Source organism: Pygocentrus nattereri, chromosome 6, assembly GCF_015220715.1.
Source record: "Pygocentrus nattereri isolate fPygNat1 chromosome 6, fPygNat1.pri, whole genome shotgun sequence".
NCBI classification, from domain to species: Eukaryota; Metazoa; Chordata; class Actinopteri; order Characiformes; family Serrasalmidae; genus Pygocentrus; species Pygocentrus nattereri.
In genome coordinates, this window is record NC_051216.1 from 27,971,793 (window position 1) to 27,993,375 (window position 21,583).

General features: G+C 38.4%; 1 protein-coding gene across 5 annotated transcripts in view; it reads left to right on the forward strand.

Annotated features, from left to right (window-relative positions):
- The window catches only part of myo16 (myosin XVI), a 226,034-nt gene that overhangs the window by 104,236 nt on the left and 100,215 nt on the right, over positions 1 to 21,583 (forward strand). For all 5 annotated transcript variants that reach the window (XM_037539483.1, XM_017704691.2, XM_037539482.1 and 2 more), the window contains exons 5-11: positions 2,840 to 2,948; positions 8,210 to 8,334; positions 8,892 to 9,017; positions 13,118 to 13,193; positions 16,789 to 16,939; positions 17,569 to 17,719; positions 19,497 to 19,607. In XM_037539483.1, coding sequence (XP_037395380.1) covers positions 2,840 to 2,948; positions 8,210 to 8,334; positions 8,892 to 9,017; positions 13,118 to 13,193; positions 16,789 to 16,939; positions 17,569 to 17,719; positions 19,497 to 19,607 — 849 coding nt within the window. The remainder of the gene's footprint in view (positions 1 to 2,839; positions 2,949 to 8,209; positions 8,335 to 8,891; positions 9,018 to 13,117; positions 13,194 to 16,788; positions 16,940 to 17,568; positions 17,720 to 19,496; positions 19,608 to 21,583) is intronic.

The window sequence follows — 21,583 nt, forward strand, 5'->3', positions numbered from 1 at the left end:
CGTATAGCTTCCGAGTGGCGCAACTATCTAAGCGTTGACCCTGTCATCTGGAGCGAGTTCGATCACTGGTGATGCTACAGCCATCCGTAGCCGGGAGTCCAAGAGAGCACAATTGGCCTCGCTCTCACTGGGTTGGTAGGATGGCCCCCCTTCTCCTCCCATCACTCAACATGATACTAGTCAGCGCAGGTGTCTATTAGCTGACGTAACAGATCTGGCGGTTGGCGCTTTCCTCTGAGCGTGTTTAGCTGTCCAGTGATGGTGCGTGAGCGTTTGTTCGTAAAGAAGCAGTGGTTGGTTTTACAGGTCTCACAGGAAGCCTGTGCTAGTCTTCACCCTCCTAACATTGATGGCATCATGTGATTGGGAAAATCCTAACTAGCAGGTGGAATTGGAGACTATTAAATTGGGGAGAAGAATCGGGTAAAAAATAATAATAATAATAATAATAAATGTTTTTGCCCTTTCCTGTAAAGTTACTAATTTGGAGATACTTGTTTTTCTTGTGACAGTGATAATAATGAAGCAGTAAGTTAATTATTGCATAGATTTATATACTATTTATATACATAACCTGCGTTCCCTGCCCCAAAACTCAAAAAGGGCTTGATAATTACTTGATGAGCTGATTTAGGTGTGGTAGGGTGGAGAATTGTTGAAAATATATGGCACTGGTGGTCTGCAAAACCAGAGCTGGAATATTTGGTTAAAATGGGGTAAAAGGGGCTGTGAAGACATTTTTTACATTGACAGAAATTGGTCTTTTATTTTATTTATTAGTTACTTTTTTTTTTTTTTTTTTTTTGATACTGAACATTTTTTATTTCATTCTTAAAAGAGCTCTGCTAAAACAACCCTAACACTGATTCACTTTAGAGTGTGGACTGTTGAGATATGTAGAGACATTTAGTCAGACGTAAGTGCCTTGAACATCTCTGAAGCTCAAAAGTCTGGATTCATTTATTTTTAGTAGTCTTAAGTTCAGTAGTTTAGCCTTATAGCTAGCAAACTACAAATATGACAATTCACCATTTACTCAAAGTGCCAACCCAACCAAGGACAGTCAGATGGAAGAACAGAAAAAGAAAAGAATGTCACCAATCTAGAGCAAAGCCAGGAGTGAACATGGGTATGGCTTTCCACGCAGAGAGAGCTGAAAGGAGCCAAAGAGTGATGACCTTTCACAGTACATCTGAATCTAACAAAATTAACAACTGAACAATTAATTTGGCTCCAGTGCAGCTTTTCCAGAATCAATGACCTCTCCTTTAATACAGAACTTAACTGATATGCACAGTCTTATCTGTGCTGAATGTTTTAATGCCTTGAATGTGGCATAAATAATCAGGTGGAGACATGCTACCCTGTCCCCAATGGAAAGCAATCCTGTGCCATTGTGTACATTATAATCGTCATGTGGGTGTCTCAGTGAAGCAGAACAGAAGTTTAAGTTTTTAGTTTAGCACATTCTCTTCAGACATGTAGAACATGTCCCTCACTGTCCTGGAACACTGTCAAATCCATCATCCCTCTCTGGAGCTTTTCTGCTGTGTGTGTGCGCGCTCACATTGAGGATTGAGAATGTTGCGGGACCCTTCGATGGCCCATTGCTCATGAATAGAAACAAAAGAGCAGCTGATGGTTAATGTTAATTAATACATTCATTAACCTGGCCCTAACCTCTGAGCATGATTGACACAGCCTCCTCCTTGGCCCAGAATATGCTACGGTCTGAATTTGCTGTGTGAGGAAGAAGTAAATGGGAAACAGCCACTGTGCATGTCTTTGTTTGTGCTTCAGCCAAGTAGATGTAGGCATGCGATTGCTGATTGTAATTTGTGACAGACTGTTGTTTGAAGGCGGTTTTTATTTTAAGACAACAGTCTGCTGAAGTTTCTTTTTTAATATCATGTGTCTCTCTCTCTCTCTCTCTCTCTCTCTCTCTCTCTCTCTCTCTCTTTCTCTTGCTCGCTGTTGCTCGCTCGCTCTCTCTCACCCCTATAAATTTGTATGAAGTGCTTACACACTTTTTAGAATTCTATTAGCAGTAAATATTCAATGAGACCCTGACACGTAAAGCACGTTGTTGCTCTTATCTGTGTTAGCTCAGGGCTCATCATTAGCCAACACTCTGCTTTATTGCTGAGAGAAATCGCTTCCCAGTTATTGGGCTGAAGCTAACAATGTTACATTGTTCATTTTGAGAAAAAGAAACCTTTACATTTACTATAATATTGTAGAATAGAGATCTTACTCCAGGAAATTGTTGGCATTTGAATACAGGCTGTGGTTAACCTCACATAAAAACAAGAATCATTGTTAGCATGGAATTAATTGGCAAATAATACAGTTGTACAAAATATGGCTTGTTTAATTCATTCACACTTGTTTTTTTTATCTTGTTTACCCCCAAATTCTAAGGGGTAGAGCCACATGTGTGTAGAACTTGAATTTCAAACATATTGCTATCCTTTGGATTCTCTGAGCCATAAACAGCCATAAATCATGTCAGCTTCCCCACCAGGTCCATACCTAATACTGCACTGTAGACAGTATTTAAACCCCCCAGTCACTCACACCTTCTCCTCAGGGGTTCCCTCTTAATGAGTTAGTTAACTCACTATTGTCTGTTAATGTAGATCATCTTGGGTTCAGCTACCTGGGGGTGCTGGCAAAGTGTGATAATTGGAACTTGTTTATCATCGATTGCTGACTGATGAATAGGGTGAGGAGGGGGGCTCAATTTGTTTATGTCTGCTCTTTTTTTTTTTTTTTCCACCTTCTCTTTGTCCATGCTGCTGTACCTTGACCGCTATGTCTATGTCGCTGCGCCTGGAAGGCTGGGGTGAATGTGCTTCTGCAGGACGTCAATGGGAACATACCGCTGGACTACGCCACAGAGGGGACCGAGAGCAGCTACATCCTCACCAAGCACCTGGAAGAGAATGGTAGGTTCAAATAAGGTTATGTCAAATAAATGAGGGAAAAAATAATATTGGATGACTGAGAAAGCTAAGAAGAATTTCATATTCGACTGCCATGTCTGAAACTGATAGTACCTCAGACACAACAAAAGAAAGTAACATGCAGTCTCTCAAGATTTGAGACATTGATTCATTAATCTTTTTAATAATCTGCACTGCAGTGTGTTTTTGTATACGCAAATCATTTGGACCATGTTAAAATACATAAAGGCACTGGAGATGGACCTGGATTTTTTCTGATTAATTTTTCACATCCCTTCCCCACTATATTATTTGTTCTCACCTACATTCTCCATTCGTTTTCATTCTGTGAATATTGCAATGGCTATCGCCTGCTTGTTTATCATCTTCTCTCTGATAGACAGAATCTGGAAGAAATAAGAGGATTGATGGCTGGGAGTTCGTTCTTTTCATTTTCCGTACATGAGCTCACTTAATTTGAAAATAAACCAATGAATGGTTCATAAGTCATGTCCACATAATTATGCTGGCAATGAGATGGAAGGAGAGATTAATGAACGGAGACCTAACTGAAGTGAATGGTGGCATGCATGATTTAAAACATATGCCTGACAGGAAGAAAGGTGTGATGTATAATGGTCCTTAAGGGAAACCTAAGAAGACCACTGAAACTCATCACTTTATCTGCTAATGTACTAATATGCTAGCACTGCCAAAATTATTGCTGTGTTGCATATTCTATAGCTAATGCCGTACAGTAGATATACAAACCTGCCAGCAGTGTAGATTTCACCAGGCATTTTATGTCTCCAGTGTTGCCTAACAGAGCCATCCATTCTGTCAGTTCACCACTAAGTAAAAGGCATATACTATACACATCAATCAGACTGCAGGCCAAGAGGAAAAGGGAGGTTACATCTGCTAAAGGGGAGGAGAGGAGGCTATTAGACAGGTCATTCGTCATTATAGGCTGGCTTACAGTAAGAGCCACACTTGCTCAAAGTGCAAAAAAAATGCAGAAACAAAAATACACAGTAGAGCTACAAAGGTTTATAGTTATAAGAACTCCTTTCGAGTGTACATTGAATAGGCACAAAGTAATTAGACAAATTAAGTAATCTTTTCATTTCCCCCTTATAATCAAAGTAAAAAAATAAAGACGACAGAAAAATCTATCAGCAATTCACCACTTTATCAAACCTAGAGTTTGAAATTCAGGGTGGCAAAAATGATGATACATGATAATATACATCACAAATTTTGTTTTTCTGACGTTTAATATACTGAACCAAATTATTTTATGTATGATGTGCTACAGTAAACATATTCAAACAGGACTAATTCTACTCATGTTTGTAATGAAACACACAAATGTTCACTCTTCTCTAAGTACCAATGATTTCATTTAGGTCTTTTGAAGTTTCTGCCCAGTGCACAATAACTGATAATTAACATCACCCACTGTTTTGTCAAAACAGAGTCTTGCGTCTTGGGCACTGAGCTGCCCTTCAGTTCACTTCAGATCATCTCGCCTGGTACCCACAGAGCTGTTCTTATCATTATATTATTCTTCTCTCTCTCTCTCTCTCTCTCTCTCTCTCTCTCTCTCTCTCTCTCTCTCTCTGTGTGAGGTTGAAGTGTTCCCTTGGGCAGATTTAATGTTTTGAAATGTTGAGGACCGGTACATGAATATGAGAGAGAGAGATTTTCCTCCATCAGTTCCGATCCCACAGGATGGTATGATGAATAGCTCTTGTCTTGTGGCAGCTGTCCTGATCTGCCTCACTTCACTGCACACACACTGTTCTCCTAACCTGATCCTAACCTGATAGATGCGTCTCCAGTACTCAGTGGCCTTCTCCACTTCCATAATCTCTGAAAGGAAAATGTGAGGTCATTCTGCGCAAAAGTTTTACTTTGAAAATATTCTCTACTGAATTTTTTTTTTCTACAACCCAAAGTCCAATGAAGTTGGGACATTGTGTAAAACATAAATAAAAACAGAATACGATGATTTGCAAATCCTTTTCAACCTATATTCAATTGAATACACTACAAAGACAAGATATTTAATGTTCAAATGCATAAACTTTGTTTTTTGCAAATATTCACTCATTTTGAATTTGATGCTTGCAATACATTCCAAAGAAGTTGGGACAGGGGCATGTTTACCACCGTGTTATATTTCCTTTCCTTTTAACAACACTCAATAAGCCTTTGGGAACTGAGGACACTAATTGTTGAAGCTTTGAAGGTGGAATTCTTTCCCATTCTTGCTTGATGTACAACTTCAGTTGCTTAACAGTCCGGGCTCTCAGTTGTCGCATTTTGCGCTTCATAATGCTCCACACATTTTCACTGGGAGACAGGTCTGGACTGCAGGCAGGCCAGTCTAGTACCCGCACTCTTTTATTATGAAGCCATGCTGTTGTAACACATGCAGAATGTGGCTTGGCATTGTCTTGCTGAAATAAGCAGGGATGTCCCTGAAAAAGACGTTGCTTGGATGGCAGCATATGTTGCTCCAAAACTTGTATGTACCTTTCAGCATTAATGGTGCCTTCACAGATGTGCAAGTTACCCATGCCATGGGCACTAACACACCCCCACACCATCAGAGATGCTGGCTTTTGAACTTTGCACTGATAACAATCCGGACAGTCTTTTCCTCTTTGGCCCGGAGGACATGACGTCCATGATTTCCAAAAACAATTTGAAAGATGGACTCGTCAGACCACAGGACACTTTTCCACGTTGCGTCAGTCCATCTCAGATGAGCTCAGGCCCAGAGAAGCCGACAGCGTTTCTGGGTGTTGTTGATATCTGGCTTTCGCTTTGCATGGCAAAGTTTTAACTTGCACTTGTAGATGGAGCAACGAACTGTGTTCACTGACGATGGTTTTCTGAAGTGTTCCTGAGTCCATGTGGTAATATCCATTACAGAATGATGTCAGTTTTTAATGCAGTGCCGCCTGAGGGATCGAAGGTCACAGGCATTCAATGTTGGTTTTCTGCCTTGACGCTTACTTACAGAGATTCTCTAAATCTTTTGATGATATTATGGACTGTAAATAATGAAATCCCTAAATTCTCTGTTGGACTATTTAATTTAATTTAATTTAAATGGATGCTCCCTTTATACCCAATCATGAAACTCACCTGTTTCCAATTAACCTATTCACCTGTGGAATGTTCCAAACAGGTGTTTTTTGAGCATTCCTCAACTTTCCCAGTCTATTGTTGCCCCTGTCCCAGCTTCTTTGGAACGTGTTGCAGGCATCAAATTCAAAATGAGTGAATATTTGCAAAAAACACTAAAGTTTATCCATTTGAACATTAAATAGTCTTTGTAGTGTATTCAATTGAATTTTGGTTTAGAAGCATTTGAAAATGATCTTATTCTGTTTTTATTTGTTTTACACAACGTCCCAACTTCATTGGAATTGGGGTTGTATAGTTTATCTTCTGTGTAACTGTAATGTAGTAAAGTAGCGTTTTTCTCAATTTATACCTGTTCTCAAGTATCTCTGCTGACGTCTTGTAAAGTACTGCATTCACTTCTGCTTTAGCTGATTTACTAACCATTCCATCTAATCTCCATAATTTTGACAAGCATTTCCTAGATGTGCTCCTCATCTCTGGAACTGTCTTTTCTATGTTTTCTATGTTTCTGTTTTTTCTGTTGCCTACAAGAAATAGTCCAGCTTTCTCATTATATCTCTACCTTGTCATGTTCACTGTTGTCTACCTTTAGTACTGTTACAGTCGTAAGCTTCTGTAGGTTCTTGAAAAGCATAATGTGTTATTTAATATTATGTAGTATTATTAACCCTAATTTTTACAAATAATTGTTCCTGCAATAATTGTAGGTGTTGTCACAAGAGCTGTTTCTCTGTATTTCCAAAGATTCTTGTTAGATTTCTAGTAACCAGAGGTCTTTCTTCTATTGGTCATCATGGGAAACTGTTCTACTCAGACAGGAAGTGATCAATAGCACAGCTTGTCAGAACTCCCATGGTTGTTTTACACTGAACACAGCATTGATTTCCTCCAATGCTACATAAAAACAGCACTGACCTTTAGTCTTCTACAAAGAACACTTACCTTTGCATGCTATGGTTTTTCTTGTAAGTAAAGTTTATTCATTGATTTGTAGAAAAGTGCGTTTTATTGTGCAAATTAAACTTGAAGTGATTGTTGTCACAGTATGTCCATCTTCAGTACAATACTGACATTTAATACCATTAAAAAAAAAAAAAAAAAAAAAAACTTTGTTTACACTGAGGGCCTTATGCACCCCTAAAGTCTTGCATACTTATGTTACTTTTTAATTCTCATAATACTCATTTCTGTTAGAAATCTGTCATGGGATTTTCAATCTTAGCTTTAATAGAGCACATGATTATTTATGATGGTTCTAGATTACACATGGACATTTGAAGCTTGTAACCAACAGCATACTATTGACTTTATGTGGTTTTGCAATGGCTCCAAATTTGAATATAATAGCTTTCTCTCAATGCACCATTACATTCTGAACAGCAGTAGGGTGGGTGAGAGGAAACACTGCTCCATCTGTAAGCAAGGAAACTGTATGCATCGGATGTAGATAAAATTAATACTTTGGAAAAAGGGTCTTGATTTTGTTTAGAGTGCTTTTAGATAGAAGACTCTACAGTTAAAGATGTTTGCAAAAGGCAGAAAGAAAGTTTTATTATTTTTGTCAAGACACACATTTGTTAGACAGCAAGATACCTCAGCATCATTTGCAGGGGAAGACAATAGAAAAGAAAAAAGAAAGGCACTGCGTGGTGCTGGTGAGGCTGCAGAACAGGGAGAGAGAGGGAGAGAGAGGCCTAGTCTTTATTCTGGCCACAGTTCAAAGCTCTGTGTGGAGGCTATGTAAGAGACGTTGGGAAACCCCACTCTCCCTGCTGAAGCTGGAGGCTAATCTGCAGGCAAAGAACACACTAATGACAGGCTTTTCCAGCGCTCAGCCCATCCTCCATCCTCTCACTACTGCCATACACCATTCTCTACCATTGTACCTTTTTGTATGTACACCCCCGCTCTGCATGAAATGCCATATGTTCCTGCAGGCTTGTGTGTTTTTGAAAGTTAAGTCACTGGATCATCTGCTCAGGAGAAAAAGTATCACCCCAGAAGTTCAGCGCTGAGTCCTCAGCTTAATCATAGCAGTGTGGAATGTGAGAACAGACGTGATGCCTGTGTACTTATCGCCCACTTGCGCGTGTGTGTGTCAGGAGTAAATGTGAGTTCCATGCACCAGATGAAGACTCAGAGAGCCTCTGTCATGCTGTCAGACGTGAGACAGCTGGTCGGCAGTGGAGCCAGCGTTAACCAACGCAACGAAGATGGCGTCACACTGGTAAAGCTTCATTGTCCTCACTTAACTTCTACCTCAATGACCATTCTTAAATACATCATCTGTCAGAACATCTTATATCTTTATTGATATATTGCAGACAACATAGAAACATTGCATATACTTTATATGTGTAATCCTAAATTTATCACTCCCAACTTGTAGCCAGTAAATTTGTGATCCTTGACCTGCTGTTCCCACTATGAACTCAGGTTGAACTTCTGCAATCTACTTCTGCATTTTCTGCACTTGTGCACCACACGTGTGCTTGTTCCAGTCATAGGCAAGAAACGGATGTTGATCAACTGTGGCATGCATCCCGTTTTCAACTGATTTTTGTTTCAAATTAACCAAAGTATAATAACTCCATTTATTTAAGAGAATGTTTGTTAAAGACAAGCTGAGCACCTATGAAACATTTACAGTGGAATTAAACAGGGATCAATTCTAACATACCAAAATGCTGAATGATGAATATCAATTATCTGATGCTTTTTCACACCTCTCACTTATTTGTTAAATGTGTGTGTTTGTGTGTGTGTGTGTGTGTGTGTTTGTAGCTACACATGGCATGTGCTAGTGGCTACAGGGACGTGGTTTCTCTGTTATTGGAGAGTGGAGCAGATGTACAGGCCTCAGACAACACTTACTGGACCCCTCTCCACCTGGCTGCCAAATATGGACAGGTCAGTATCTCTGTGCTGTTGTGCTATAGCTAATGTTTGCATATGACATAACAATATCATCTCATGGAATATATACGATCCCACTTTATATTAAGTGTCTCTAATAACTGTGTAATTACACATGAATGACATATGCAACAGCAAGGTATCTACTAATGATTTAGTCAGTGTTACAGATGGATTATTAGTTATTAGAGACACATAATATAAAGTGGGGCCATATATTGCTGCTACAAGATCAGAAGCTCATTTCTCATTTTCCCATTTTTTTTACTTTTTAACATCAATAGATAACTGCGAATGCCCTTTACATATTGAACTCTGTATGTTCCCATAATGTACTTGAGAACAACAACCTCTTAAAGAGGAATTCTACCATTTGTTCTAAATTACATACTGCGTACTTAAATCCTTAAGATTTTTAACAAAGTCTTTCTGAATGGTTTGATGTTTAATGCCCCATTCTAAAATCATTCACAGTGGTGGTGATAGGAACCACATGTCTGAAGCATTTAATGCCTCTAAAAGTGCATTTACACAAAAATTATTACATGGAATGGTTACTGGTACCTTCCTGGTGCCCGAAAGACAGTTTTACCATAGTTCTGGGATTTTAGTAAGGTTTACTTTAGCCTGTATATTTTAACTACCATTTTGATTAGTGTAATATAGAATTGTTTTGAAGCATAAAACCAACTCGTATTGAGAGCTAGACAGGCTAAAATACAGCATAGTGTTACAACTAAGCCACTTAAAGTAAAGGATAGAATTCAAATCCACATAAATTCAAAACTGTTAATGAAGATTCATTAACTCCTTAAATCCCATGTTTTACATATGAAGACTTATTATTCAAGAACTCCAGGGACTGATTGAGCTATTCTTAGGTTGTAGGTTATAAAACATTGTGCCTGCATCCCATTTAAGGGTTTAAATTGATTAATCAAAAACCCAAATGTGTTATATTGTGCCCCAATTTCACCATTCAGTAACAATGCATTTAATGATTTTGACTACAAAATTAAATAATACTTTAATTAGACTCCTTTACATTTATACAGGTCTGGCATTTAGGCACAGGGCACATCTAATCAACTTCACTTCCACCTGTGAATTTGTTTAGGGGCAACTGCAGATCAGGAACGGTTAATCAGACTGGCATTGTTCTGTCTCCTATTGATCTTGTGCACAGGCAGACACAGCTTTGACTACATGTTCATTAATGTGTTTTAGATGCTTTTGATAGAAGTGTAATAGTATTTCTCTAAGAGTACAGATTGATTTCAAGAGGAAGGCGGGCTTGGCTGGGGAATCTTGTTGACATGATCAAATATTTGATTACTTTTGAGGGCACTGTGTTGGGCTGCCTACAGAAAGAATTTGTTCTTCTACTACATATATGTGTGTGTGTGTGTGTGTGGGTGTGTGTGTGTGTGTGTGTGTGTGTGTGTAATTCATTTTACTCTCTTTTGTTCTATCCTTCTCTGGATTCACATATTCCTACAAGTGAAAGTTACCAACATCACTTTCATTCCATTTTTTTGGTTTCATGTAACTGTAAATAAATGCACAGGTTTTCAGCAGAAAATGTCTGCTACAGCATGCCTTTGCATACTAGTGATGGAGATCTATGGAGATTTATTTTGTTTGTTTTAATAGTAAACACAGAGCTTAGATCTGGACACCTGCATGTGTGGGACAAAGAATGTGAGCAAGAGAGACCTTTTAAAAATCACATTTACTGTTATAACTGTTATACTATATATAACTGTATATATATACTATATATAACTGTTATACTAATATCCAGCACTGAGGCCAGTTGTTACTATGTTGCGTAGCCGCTGTGCAGGATCCAATCCAAGAGAGAGAGAGAGAGAGAGAGAGAGAGAGAGAGGATGAATCTCTGATGCTGTCTTGGAGGGCATCCAGGGTGGGCTGTGAAGAGCAGTTGGTTATGTTTTTCCTATCACCTCTCATCTCCCACATTCTGAACACACACTTTGAGAAAGATAGAAGGATCATCTTTCTCATGTTCTTAAATGACATGTTGGAAGGTTTAAACCCTGACTTACTCTTCTCTCATCTTTTCACTCATCTCTCTCTCTCTCTCTCTCTCTCTCTCTCTCTTTATGTATGTATGTGTATAGGAGTATAGATGAGTATATCTCTCTCTCCCTCTCTCTGTCTTCGTTTGCTATCTCTTGCCAACTCATTTTTTCTTGTTCCCCTCACCTCCTCTCTCTCTTACAAAGCACAGGCACTCTCTCACAGGTTCAGTGTAATGTACTGCAGACAGTGTGGTGACTCAGCACAATTTCATGCTGCAGTCTCAGCCCATCAGCCCATAGTAATCTATGACCATATAACAAAACTACAGCTTCTGACCTGCTGTTTTATTAATGTGAGGCCAAAGAAGAGAATGCAGGCAACAAAAACGATGTATAAATGCCCTTCAAGACCTTGTACTGTCCTACATTCAGAGGGCACAGAGCATCCCAGCGAGTGCAGAATGCAGCTGCTGCTGTGACATCCCTGAGCCAGACCACTTGTGCATATTCAGTACAGTGCTGGTTCCAGCGCCGCTGTGTAACTGAGGTATTTTTAGATGCTTGCTTTTGCTCCTCTGCTCCATTAGCATACTGAACAGCCAGCAGCTCTAATAGCTCTGCCTAACTCTGCAGTCTGCACTGGCTGACTGAGAAGCTGGCCTGATGGCTACACACTCACACATCAAAGACTTTTCTTAGCAAGTTTAGTGTGTGTGTGTGTGTGTGTGTGTGTGTGTGTGTGTGTGTGTGTGTGTGTGTGTGTGTGTGTGAGGGTGTGTGTGTGTGTGTGTGTGTGTGTGTGTGGAGGGAAAGTAACCCAAAAGAGAGCGAGAGAGGGAGGGAGAGGCTAGGAGATACACGTTTCGTGTCTGTGGATATCTTCAAATTGTGTGATTGTGAATGAGAGAGAGAAAATGAATAAATATGTAAGTCTGTGTGCACCATCCACATTATTAAAAACTAAGAATGAACGGTAAAAATTGGCCAAATTCGGAATCTGCCAAAGTTTGTTCCAGACAAGCTATCAGCCAGTTTATTATTTTTGTTTTGTTTGACCTGTGTTGCAATTTTATGATAATGTGATGTAAATAGTATGAGGCCTGTAAGGGTACTTCCACTGTATTTGAATGCTGCTGCTAAACATGTACCAAAATGTCTTATCTAATTATGCATTATTGTGCTAAATAGATGGTGGCCTCTTACTTTTGTTGTAGGTCTAGATGAGATTTTACTGAAGTCACTTAAGGTAATAGGAAAATTCAGCATTCAATTAAGATGTTTTGTGTAAGAGACCACAAGCATTTAAAAAAAAAAAAAGTATAAGAAAAATAAGCCATTGTCTGGTTTGTCTGCAAAGACATCAGAATTGATACCATCCATAAAAAAATTATGATAGGTGCATCCCCATTAGAAACACATACCTTGTAGTGTCTGACCACAGGTCTGCTATTTTCTGGGTATTATTTGGGTGGTGTTTTTAGCACATCGGTGACAGATGTGTTAGTGAGTGTAGTAGTGTTGGTGTTGCTGATCTAACACAGCAGTGTTGCTGTTGTTTTATATTTTTTTTGTTTTTGGACACACATCAATGTCCCTGCTAAGAATAGCCCACTACTCAAAAATATTCAACAGCAGGTCTGTGGTCAAAAGCTGACCACTGATGGAGGTCAAGCGTGTGAGTGACTGAGTAAGTCACTATGAGTGAGTTATTATATGAGTGAGTATATTAGTATGAGTGAGTGATTAAGCTGAAGGGTATGTGTGTGTGTGTGTGTGTGTGTGTGTGTGTGTTGTGTGTTTTGTACACATATGGAAAGGGTGGGTCCTCTCTGTTTGAGTGGGATCACTATGGCAGCTGCTGTTGTAGATTGGGCTCATAGCTCAGAGCTCTTTGTAGGGTGGGAGACTGCACAGTCTGCTTCAAGATGTGACCTACATCGAGAACATCTTTAAGTATTCTCTTTGAGTTTTTCTTCAGTGATGAAAATGGTGTGTGTGTGTGTGTGTGTGTGTGTGTGTGTGTGTGTGTGTGTTTTTTATCTCTTGTAGACTAATATAGTAAACCAGCTGTTGAAGCACAAAGCCGACCCCACTCTACTCAACTGCAACCAAGACAAGCCCTCAGGTAAGACACACACACGCACACAAAGTCCAGATGAGGTAATAAGATATAGGAGTATTGCCTGCTCCTGTGGGACAGCAGAGATCTTGGCCGTAGACTAAGATAGAATGCTTTATTTACTTTCGTTCCACGCATTACCTTCGCTGTCATTACCATTATGGTAGTCTCATATAGCAAGAGCTGGAGGTGAGAATACAATCATACGAGGAGAGGGTGTCGTTATAGCCTTTTCCTTGACATGCATTTATGTCAGTTGATGTGTATGAAACCTGCCTTAAATTAGCATGAAAATAAGACCTAGAACCATAAGGGAGTGCTTCTGCGTGTGTGTGTGCGTGTGTGTGTGTGTGTGTGTGTGTGTGTGTGTGTGTGTTGGATGCATGTAACTATTCCTGTCTGTTTTGTTGCTAATGGTAGCCGAACTTTGGCCTGACAGTATAGAAGCATAGTCACTTTTGTAGAGCATGTAATACTGATAGAAGGCAAAACAGAAATAGCTATTGAGGCCTGAAACTTATTTATGACACAAGTGAGTCCAAATGTCTGATTGCCACCGTTCACAGAATAAGGTTTTCCAGACTTCCTGTTAGTTTAACTTCTTATTTGCAGGCATTTAATAAGCATTACATTAATCCAGTCTATAGATTGTACAATCTACAAATAGGTCTAAACCTATTTTTACCTGGTTTTAATGCCCAACTTTAACAGGATATATAATAAACCAGTTATAAGTAAGTATTAAGTGTCTTATATCATTATTTTTATTGGTTTCACATAGTGGTCAGTGAAATACTTGTGAAATGGGTTTCTCAAGGCATTAAGTAGTCTTCTACTTCAAAATAAACACGTCACAGATAATAATAAGAAAATGTTGTCCAGATAGTAAGGTAGTGAACACTTGGACATTAAGTGTCACTCAGTGAGTTCTATGAAGAACATAGCAGTATTGCTGACTGGTGTGGGGACTGAATAAAAATAATTGTAATTGGTCTGGAGGTTTAGTGTTGTAGTTGCTGTTTACAACACAGGTTGCTGCTGTCTTGAAAGCTAAACAGCGAATAATGAAAGTGCAAAGCACCCGCAAAGTGCTTTTTTTATAACCTGAACAATTTCTTTAAAAAGGTGTGGTGTTTCACCACTAAACATTTTGAAAAGACGTGTATCTCTATGGGAAAATACAAATGAAAAGGTCTATGTTAAAACTCGTCAACAATTTCCAAAGTATCTAACGAGCATATCAGTAGATAAGATATGGACTTCAGAGGATTAATCCAACAGAGAAAACTTACAAGCAGTAAAGAGTGCAATAGTAGCAGCTGAAATTGCCAGGTTCAACAAGCTTAATATTGAACTACGTTCAGCTAATAAGAAATTGTATTGCACTGCTGAATGATATTTATTTGATATGCATTTGTAAGGTCACACTGTTAGGATAGATTGGAAGTAGATATTGTTAACACCATTAGCCTGCACAAACGTTAGCATGGTAGCCATCACTGCAAACCAGCATAGTTTCAACATAGCCCAGAACATTAGATTTGCATTTCAAACTGGTAATTCAACTTTATAATGACTGTATAATGACTGTGGTATGTGAATAATTTATGTATGTTTGAATTAGTTTTTCATTAGTTTGAATAGAAGCATTCTGAAAGGATGGCCCGACCTTGTATACAAAACACGTTTTTGGACAAAGCATAGATAGGTCACTTAGAGGTAAATAGTACATCTCCTTAGGTCACCTGAAGTCTTTTTACAACAACTAATAACCAAACTATATTATTATGCAAAAATCCTGTATCCAACAAAATATTAAAGCAGGCTCCAACAGTATAATTGAGTTCAGTAAGTTGAGGTGTGCATGAATCTGTGAAAGATTCTGCAGATTTCTGCAGAAGGAGTCCAGTGATTCGTGCTCTCCATACTAAGTCTCCATTCCTCCCCTGACACTGCTCATTCCCTTCCCTCTAACCATCCCTTGCTTCTCTAGCTCTGTTCTCATCAGCCCTCTGCTCCACTCCTCACCTCTGCTGCTAATCAATAGCTCATTCTAACACAAGGGCTTCGCTCAAGGATGTTGAGGGCATGACGCTCAGAGGCCAAATGAAGAAAAAAAACTTATAATGGGCTGACCAGGCCAATCTGAAAACTCAATATAATAAGTAAACAGTTTTACCTGGATGCACATTCAAAAGTAATGCTAGCATGGTTGGTTGAAAGAACAAACAAACAGATGAATAAATCAACAGACAGACAAACAAACAAAGGTTAGCTGGAACAGGTTGTGAGGCGACACAGTTTTGTTAAAGCTGTGTGGGCACAACAATCCACATCAGCCTTGTGATTGTTGAGGCTAATGCTTATGGAAATGCTGGTCAAGATTAAGACTTCCCAATTTACATCAAAAGAAGACACTTTGAGGAAATACTTTACCATTTATTTGTCGTTGGAAGATTATTCACAGGACATATTTTCAAGCATGTATAGCTGTATGCAAAAGATTATGCACCCCTGGTCAAATGAGACATTTAGTTGATTTTCTAAGGGAAAAGTGATGTTCATTTGCAGAATTTAAAATATTGGAGATAACTATTTATATATATATATATATATATATATATATATATATATATATATATATATATATATATATATATATATATAATCTGATATAATCAGATTTTTGCATACAACTGTATATTGTTTGCCAAAATTCTACATTGAAAGAAAACACAGGGCTTTAATGAAGCACTGATTAGCCAAACTAGGTACTAGATGATAACTACAAGCAAGGCAATGGTTAAACAATTACATACATAAAATCACAAAATATTATTTGTGTTTATTATAATATTTGTGCTAAACACTTACTGCTCATATAAATAGCTTTCTAAATAAAAATTCTCAGGTGCCTAAAGCCTTTCCTCAGTTCTGTATATAATACCTGGAGGTATGACCCATGTCCTGACAATGTATAAAAACAAACACCTGTGTGTGTGTGTGTGTGTGTGTGTGTGTGTGTGTGTGTGTGTGTGTGTGTGTAAGAGAGGGAGAGAAAGGGAAAAACCAGCAAAGAGGACAGAAAGAGAGTCATCTGGTGTCACTCTCTTTTATTGAAATGGAAAGTGGCCCCTTATCCCCCCTCAGAGCTCATTAGGGGGAGGGAACTATACTGTCTTTTTGTCTCTTAAGCACAGATGGATTGATCCACAGTGAGCTTCACTGCCCATTTCTGCATAGGCTGATCCACATGAAAGACAGCAGGGAAGCGGGTTACTGGGAAAATGGCTAGAAAAAAGCCCTGCGGACAGTAACAAAGAAAGAGATGATCATAGGTAGCTGTTAAGTTCAGTGTCCTCAACGCTGCTGTATCTGTATTAGCTAATATTGATGTGAAAAGCAGTGATAGGAGTCTGTATTAAGTGAAGTGTCATTGATTCTGTGGAAGTGCCACACTGGATGCTGCATATGCTCACAGCGACAACTAAAGCAGCAACCGTCCCTATTAAGATGATATTCAAGGCAGCCAGTCATGCTGGCTATAACAAAAGAGTGATTTAATGAGTCACTAGCACTTATAACCTTTTTCTCTTTTCAGACATTGCTGCATCTGACCAGATAGTGAATATGTTACTGAAGGCAGAGGAATTCTGGGTCCAGAAACAGAAAGACCCAATGACCCTCCCTCCCCACCTGGACGAACACTGTGAAGAACTCAACCAGGACGTCAGCACACCTGTTAAAAAACTGTGTGTACATAAAAATGTAACATATATAAACATGTAAAGCACTGTATGTAGTAGATAAAAGCAGTGGATCCTAATGTAAGTAATGGTTAAGATACTCTATAAGATGATCACTCCTGATCCTTTACAGATGGTTATGTGAGCTTTGCATTGTGCCATATGTCCATATTTTTCTGCATGCAGAGATACATATGGAGCAAAACCAGCAAGCAATATACTGCATAAATATGTTTAAGAGGCTTATAAATTTTAAATGTTCACTCTTAAAAAAAATGTTTCCAAATGGTTCTTGGCTTGGTCCAAAGATTTAGGAAAACTCTTTAACTGATATATGACCTTTATGTGGAGTTTCTTTAAACTTCAAAAAGATTTTTAAACTTCGTTTCATGAACAGAAAATGCTTTAACCCCTTAAATGGCCAGAACACAAGGGGTGTTCAATAACATAAGAATAAGCCATGCAATAACTGTTATTACAGTGTAATAGGCCTGTGACTTTAAAAGGTTCAAGAACCATTGAAATCCATTGAAAGACTATTTAGGGAAAACCTTTTTGCTTTTTTTTATATAAAAAAGAATGTCTTTGTTTCTTGTTTTGAATTGTTCATGTAAATACTGAATTGTTTCATGCAGGACACCCATGGCACTTCCTATCTCTAAGAGGGACAGTCTGTTGGAGAAAGACGCCATGTTTCGGGACTCAGGAGGAGCACTAACACGGCAATCATCCCAGGACAACGGGCTGGATGGACCATACCCCAGTACCACAAACAAACTGGAGCAGGTAGAGAAGATTAACCCACAGATACCTGAATCTGCATTGACTTTTGTTCTGTGTGGCTCTGGAATTTTGTACCCTGATTTGTCTTCCTTACCATGGATGATAAAGACAGATGTTTTACATCTAGTACACTTGGCCCTATGCTTGCTTGGCTGGAATTTAGATTAATGTGGGTGAGCTGGTACTGCTTTTCCTGTTGGCCTAAAGCCTGTGTGGTATCAGTCATAGTTAAGCTGAAGAAGGATGAGCTAAAAAGATCTGCCTGCAACATTGGTGACCCTTCTAACCCTGAGGATGAACTCTGACCCCTAGGGAACAAAGGAAATTAGAGCCATTAGTCTTATACCTCCCACTTGGGTTCCTGAGCTTGTATGAAATAATGAAAGTCAGGGATGACTGTCAATTGTTCAGTTTTCAGGTAGTCACAAAAGTGTAAACAGTCAAACACTAAATAAGGCATAATGATGTATAATTAAATTAACAAATTACTAAAGTTATAGCATTGTACAAACTAATGCTCATGAGTGAGGGAGATGTCTGTGTTTTTAGAGAGAGTGTTTTTTGTTAAATATTTTTAGAATAATGGCTTTAAATTCAAATAACAAATTTGCTTCCACATCCTTTTCTTTAATGATGTCTGAAATGTTGGCCTGAATCTAAATAAACAGTCATATGCAAATGCTGCCCTTGGTCAGATTACATGTTTTCTGGATTAAATTAAAATAAATACACATTGTCTATAAAGAACCCACTTCTACACATTTAAATTTTAAATAACATTCAACATTTATTTACTGAATTTAACATTTGTGAAAAAATAATACAAAATGTGGCATGTACAAAGTTTTTGCCACATTTATGTTTATTTTTTGCCCAATCAATTAAGTAAATAAATAGAATTTGTGCGCTAAGATTTGCAGAAAATTTTTTATCTTTCTTCTCTAAATCCCACTAATTTAGGCTAAATGCAGTAAGTTTTGAATTGGATCCCAACTTCAGCCCAATTCTCTCTAAACTCACCCATCAACTGATGTTTCAATTGATAGCAGCTGTTAAAAGACCTGAGAGCACAGAGACAGTGACGGCCATTGTTTGATCGTCAATAGAATAGAACAGAATTTTCAAATGTAAATAGCCTGATCACCTGAAAATTAATATTCAATTAATATAACAAGTTCCTTCAAGTTTTTTCCCCCTAATCACACAGTTTTTAGTCTGGATAAATTATATAAAAGCTTTATTTCCAACATGCCATATTACAGTTGCTTAAGGTAATAAAAGTAGGGATGAAAACTAGTGATATGCACATCATGTTGAAACACAGTGAGCATGGCTTTTGTTGCTAAATAGGCTGAGTTGATGTGAGGCCCTGAAAGAGTTAAAATATATTTCTTTCTAACTAATATTTTGGCACACATGTAAAAGATGTGGCATCTCCATCAGCATTTAATGTTTTCCTTGTTTGCTTGTTTGCTTATCTGTGGCAAAACTTTTTTTTTTTTTGGTGACTTTTTCTTCTCTGTGGTTAACCGGATATCTGTTAATGAACTCATATCACAATGCGTAAGAATACACAATCCTTAATGATAACTAAGCAAATGCAGAACTAAAGAGGAAATGTGAAATTTGGCCCTGACCAGATCAATAAACATATGTGTCTAATGATTTCCAAACATAACGTGAACAGTTCAGATATTTGAATAGTCAAATATATCAAGCCATCCCTCATGAAAGTACATGCACATATATCTTCACTGCTGTCTCTGTCATTATGTTTTAGGTGAAGCTAATGCCCCCGGCACCTAATGATGACCTCGCGTCTCTGAGTGAGCTAACAGACAGCAGCCTTCTATATGAGATGCAGAAACGCTTTGGGAATGACCAGATCTATGTACGTATATATGATTCAGTTTCCCCTGTACTCACTCTATTTGTCCCAGCTGGGGAGTTTTGAAGCGGCTTCTTCTGAAGTCAGTTTAATGCATTGATCCTCAGATCTCTCTAAGGCCCTGGAGTGAAAATGAGCTGTCTGTTCTTACCCAGGGAGTTTACTCTCAGTCTTATCCCACATGTCTACTCTTGGGGCAAGACTTCAGTAAGTCCTCCCCCCTCCCCTCTCTGGAGCCAACTAGCAGGGAGGAAGGTCTGGACGCTGACCTTAAGCACACGCACACATTTTGATCTCTGTCTGAGCCATTGGGCTCAGTATGCCTCACCCTCTTGTTGTGTTCTTGCCAGGAGCTAGAACACACTCAAATACACTCACTCAGTGTCTCTTTGCTTTGCGATTTTGGACTCTGGCCGAGCCCCCTCGACTGTAGCCTTGCCAGGCCCTGGTGTCTGGATGGCAGCCTTTTGGGTCTCACTGTATGTAGGCCAGATACACTGGCCAAGCCTTGAAAAAAGCAGAGATTCTTACATTGCCTCTTTGTTGTTTCTACTACTACTCTACTATATCTGCATTGTGTTTACACCATTGTCTTCTTTAATGTTTAGAAGACTAGAGTTTTTCCATTTTGTTTCATTTTGCAATGCTATGTAAATGAAATGACATTGCATACATACAGTATTGTTCAAAGTCAGAGACCACCATTTCATTTATTTAATTTCCAGTTAAAGCAGCCATTAAGCACACATTTTCAGTGTCAGGAAAAAAAAAGTCTTAAGCAGAAAATTTCACAGAAGCCTCAGCAACTAAATATAAAATAAAATTTCTCAGTATTTATTGTGTCCATCCTTTGCCTTTGTTACAGCTTCCATTCTTATCAGACTGAAAGACTTGCTTTTAGTGTTTTTATGTTTTGTTTTTATTTTTGTTAGTTTTTTTAAGCTTTTTTCAAGCTTTTTTCCCCCCATTCTTCTTGCAGGTTCGTTGCTTTTTCCAATTCTCCCAACTCCCTAAAACCTTAATCCAGATGTCTGGTTTTGGTGTTCTAGTGTAAATCTTCGACTTTTTTGTCTATGTTCTTTTCTCAATAATGACTTCTTGACAGTTATCCATTAGGGGTGTGTATCTCTCCCTTTAAGGTGATATGGTGCACATCTCCATACTGTTAGTTTAATTTACTACAGTCTGGTGAATACATGGTCTGACATGGTTTAAGTAGAGATACTGGGGTGACGATCAAAAGGTTGGGGAAGGGGGTCTGGGGTCAGGGGAGACCCCATGGGTCAGGTGAGGTTGTTCTCACCTCAGAGGGAACAATACAGATAAAACACCAAAAGGTGTAACTGTAAGACAATACAGCTCACACAAAAAAGACAACATAGGTTACAGCATAGAAGAAAGCAAATGTGAAAAGACCTATACTTTGTCTCAGGAGCAAAAATCAGCCTTCAAACAAATAAAAATTGGCCATTTTCATGATAAATATTGATATTGATATTAATATGATTTTTTTTATTGTGATCAAATTTTTTGCCATATCACACAGCCCTGCTCTCTAAGATGAAAGCTTTAAGAAAAGTTAGGAGTAACAGTTTTTCCATATCTTAGTCATTCTTTGAACTTCCTTATTTTTCCACTTGTTAATTTCCTGTTCATACCCATTCCATACATGGAAACTAAACTGTAACAGCCTATATTGAATGAATCAGTTTTTGTGATCTCATTTGCATATATCAGCAACTGTTGAGAACACAAAGCTGTTACTTGTTGGTTTTAAAATTTTAAAGATGGAACAGTTGCAGCAGTAGTGGCAGTGATATTTACCTTTTATCTGATAATGATATTTACCTTTTTATTTAAATGGTGTATCCACAGGTTTGAGACTTTTTTTTTAACCATACCCATTTTTTAAAAACTATAATAGAAATATGTTAAAAATAAGACGTTAAGAGACCTTTATTAATCCAGCAACGTGGAAA